The 3,829-nt window shown below is 62.8% G+C and overlaps 1 protein-coding gene across 1 annotated transcript; it reads right to left on the reverse strand.

Annotated features, from left to right (window-relative positions):
• Nucleotides 1-308: 308 nt before the first annotated feature.
• Nucleotides 309-3,147, reverse strand: SIX3 (SIX homeobox 3). The gene is made up of 2 exons (XM_045981713.1): nt 2,315-3,147; nt 309-501 (listed from the first exon to the last, which is right to left on the reverse strand). Exons 1-2 carry the CDS (start codon nt 3,118-3,120, stop codon nt 309-311), a joined length of 999 nt encoding a protein of 332 aa, XP_045837669.1. The 5' UTR covers nt 3,121-3,147.
• Nucleotides 3,148-3,829: the final 682 nt, after the last annotated feature.

Raw genomic sequence — 3,829 nt, forward strand, 5'->3', positions numbered from 1 at the left:
CCGCGACATCAGCCTTTGTAACTGTCTGTTGGCGTCGCGGTCCTTTGGGGTGGCCGTGGTGGTAGATGGTGGCTGGGGCTGTTGATAGTTTGCGTTTAATTTGTTATTTTTCTTGGTTTTTATATATTTTTGGCTGGGGTGGAAGTGTGTGTTTACTTGTGTGTGTGTATGTGTGTGTATGATTGTGTATCCTGATTTCGGTTTGCTCTGGGGATGGAGGAGGAAGAAGAGGAAGAGGAGGAGGGTGAGGAGGAGGAGGAGGAGGAGGAGGGGAAGGAGGGGGAGGGGGTGGAGGGCGGCCTTGGCTATCATACATCACATTCCGAGTCGCTGGAGGTTACCGAGAGGATGGAGGTGCCGGTGTCCGCGCGCTCCGTCAGGCTGGACACGCTGGTGGTGGGGCTGGCTGCCGTGGACGGCGACTCTGCGGAGCCGTGCGTGGGGCAGCCGGGCTCGGCCAGCGAACGCATGCCGCTCGGCCCGATGGCCTGGTGTTGAAGCCTGCGGGAGACAGAGAGCGGCACCAGCCCTGACACAGCGGCTCCGCCACCCGGCTCCGTCAAGCCGCCTCCCCGCGCCCGCGGCCGCCGGTGCTCCCCAGCCTCCACAGCGCGCCCTTCGCCACCACCCACCACTCGGCTCCCGGCGCTCATTCCCTCCCTCTCCCCTGCCTCCAAGCCCCCGACTGCTCTTTGAACGCTTCAGAGCCCCCCAGCGCGGGGCTTGACTCGCTTCTCTCCTCCCCGGGGCTCTCTGGAGCTTCCCAAGGCTTCCCAGTTCGGAGCCGGCCTCGGAGGAGAAGTAGCACCCGAGGCCGGCCGCCTGGGGAGGCCTGGGAGCACAGCGCGGGGCGCCGCGTCCCGAAAGAGCGCAAGTCCGCGAGGGACAGGGTGCTCCTTCCTCCCCAGCCCCTTGGGACTCTTCAGACAGAACCGGCTGCCAGGGAGCTGTTGGTCTGCGCAGTGGCTCCCGCCCCAGCTCCCGCGAACACACCCAGAGCTGCGGGTTGCTCACCCGCAGCCTCTGCGGAGTAGGACCCGCTGGCTTTGCTCTCTGGATCCCGGCGCTGAGCACAGGAGCAGGGGCAGAGAGAAAGGAGAAGCCCGAAGCGGAAAAAGTGGGGAAGAGGTGCAACACAGAAAGGAGAGAAAGCAGCAGGAGAGGGCTGCAGAGCAGTCTCCGTCTGCCCCTTCGCGGCAGCAGGCATCGGCCGCCTGGGGCCTGGAGTCTCTGAGTTCCTACAGGGAGGCCTCCCCCTGTCCCAGGCACTCCCCCGTCTCAGGCGAAAAACTGGCTCTGCACGCAAAGGTGAGAGGGCCTAGGGCTCAGGCCTGGGCCACCTAAACACAAACACACTCATTCACTCCAGGAACTCAGCCCTGGCCTCCAGCCCCAGCAGCTGTCAGCAGTTGGGGCCCTGCTCCCTGTGGTACAACCGGCCCAGGGCCTTCAGAGGCTAGGTAGGGACGCAGGCTTTCACCCCACTTCTTCCCTTCCCCCTCCCCTCCTCTTTTTCTCTAGTTATTTTTCTCCCTACCTCCAACAGGCCCAAGTGGGCTGACTGGCCAAGCCCAGGCAACTTTGTGACTTTGTGGCCAACGTGCTGGCAGTGGGGGTATTCCTGCTCCTGGTGGCTTCCCAAGTTAGTGGACCAAGGTGGTGCTCCTTGACTGGGGCAGGAGGGCTGGCACCTGTGTGCACGTGTACACACACACACACACACAAGGCCTCTCCACTCCCTGCCTGGTTGTCCGGCTCCTGGGCAGCCCATCTGCAATGCTGGAGGAGAGGCCTGCTCCACGGCAGTCACCGACCTTTTTCCTTTTGTGGCGGAGACCCAGGTTCAGTTTCCTTTCCATGACATTGTGGATTCCTCCCCGGGTTTTTGCAGTGCATAGAAATAAGAACCAGATGGCAAGGGCGGCTTTCCTTCCTTCCCTGTCTGTAGGCTCCAGAGGAGTGTGGAGCTGGGGACCAGCTGAGCAGGTGGCACGGGTGCAGGGCAGGGCTACAGCTCCCAGGGCTGGGACTAGGGGCTGTGGGCACTCAGGACCTCAAACACACACACACACACACACACACACTCTCTCCACCCTGCCCGAAGCCCCTCTCGGACAAAGTCGTCACGAATCCCACTAGCCCCGTCCCTCTTCTGCGCGTCTGGGCAAGCGGAAACTTTCTCCAACTGGCCAGGGGGTCACAGCTTCTCGCGCGCCCGGCAGCCATCGACACCCTGCCCCATTCCCCCTATTTTAACCCCTGTCTCCCTTCCCGGCCCCAGAGACGGTAGCCAGGCCGCGGGCCCGCCACTGACCTGTTCTTGGCCGCCGCGGCGCGGTCGCGCTGCCTCCGGTTCTTAAACCAGTTGCCTACTTGTGTGGGAGTGAGGCCGGTGGCCTGCGCCAGTTCGCGTTTCTTGCTGGGGTTGGGGTAGGGGTCCTGCAGGTACCACTCCCGCAGCAGGCTCCGAGTCCGCTCCTTGAAGCAATGCGTCTTCTGCTCGCCGTCCCAGATGGTGCGCGGCAGCGGGAACTTCTTGCGCACGCGGTACTTGTCCACCGGGCCAAGCGGGCGGCCGCGCAGCTTCTCGGCCTCCTGGTAGTGCGCCTCGAGCCACATGGCCTGCAGCTTGCCGTGGGACTCCTTGGTGAACTTGTGGTTCTCCAGGATGTGGTAGAGGTCGCGGAAGTTGCCCGTGTGGAAGGCGACCACGGCGCGCGCGCGCAGGATCGACTCGTGCTTGTTGATGGCCTCGCACGCCCCGGGGGCCACGGGCAGCGACCAGAGGAAGCGGCCCAGCCGCTCGATGTCGCCCGTCTCCTCCAGCGTCTCGCAGACGCTGGCCACCTGCTCCGGCGAGAAGTTGAGGGTGGGCAGCTGGAACATGGACAACTCTTCCGGGGGGGCCCTGGAGCCGCCGCCGCTGCCGCCGCCGCCTGCTCCGCCAGCACCGCCGCCTCCCGCACAGTTCCCGCCGCCGCCGCCGCCGCCCGCGCCGCCGCCGCCCGCACCGTTCCCGCCGCCGCTACTCGCCAGAAGTAGGGAGCGGTGATGAGGGTCGGCGAAGTTTGGCAACAAGAAGTGGGAGGAATAGAGGTCTAGGGGGGAGCGGAATACCATGGACTGACCTGAGAGGAGAGGAGAAAATTCAGGGAGAGGAAGAGAGAGGGGAGGAAGAGGAGGAGAGGGGCGATGAGGACCAGGAGGAGGGAGAGGAGAGGGGGGAGGAGGAGAAGGAAAGGAGGGGGGAGCAGGAGGAGGAGGAGGGGGAGGAGGAAGGGCGTAAGGGACACCCACACCCCACACACATCCACACACACACACACCCGCGCAGCCACATAGAGAGGGAGGAAGGAGAGCGGCCCGGTGCGCGCGCGCAGAGAGAACCCGAGACAGAGAGGGAGAGGGTGAGGGAGAGAGAGAGAGAGAGAGAAGAGCGAGAGCCAACCACCGCCGAGTCAAGATTCAGCGATTCCACAGCAATCGCCCTAATGACAACAGCCTCATAATATCTCCCCTAAATCCACAGTGAGTGCAGCATTGAAACATTTTGTTTCGCTTTTCTATTGGTCTGCGGCGTGTCGTTGTGGCGTTGCCACGGCAACCGCTGCCAATCACTGTCAGCCCTGCCAATCAATACCGAGAACGTAAGGACGGTTTTACCACTTAGCCAGAGTGGGGGGGAGGGGGAGAGGAGGAGAGAGGGAGAAGGGGGAGAAAGAGATTTTTTTTTTTAATCTTTGCAACTCTTAATCTCGCGACTTCCCCCTCTTCATCTCTCTCTTTTTTTTTTCTCTCTCTCCCCCCTCTCTTTCTAGGTCTCTGAGCT

Source organism: Meles meles, chromosome 16 (genome assembly GCF_922984935.1).
Source record: "Meles meles chromosome 16, mMelMel3.1 paternal haplotype, whole genome shotgun sequence".
Lineage (NCBI taxonomy): Eukaryota > Metazoa > Chordata > Mammalia > Carnivora > Mustelidae > Meles > Meles meles.

Excerpts from the sequence above, each read along its gene's own strand:
- SIX3 (XM_045981713.1), bottom strand. The coding sequence starts at position 3,120 with ATGGTATTCCGCTCCCCCCTAGACCTCTATTCCTCCCACTTCTTGTTG. Across the intron at positions 502-2,314 it reads GCCGCGGCGGCCAAGAACAG|GCTTCAACACCAGGCCATCG; the intron begins GTCAGTGGCGGG and ends TGTCTCCCGCAG.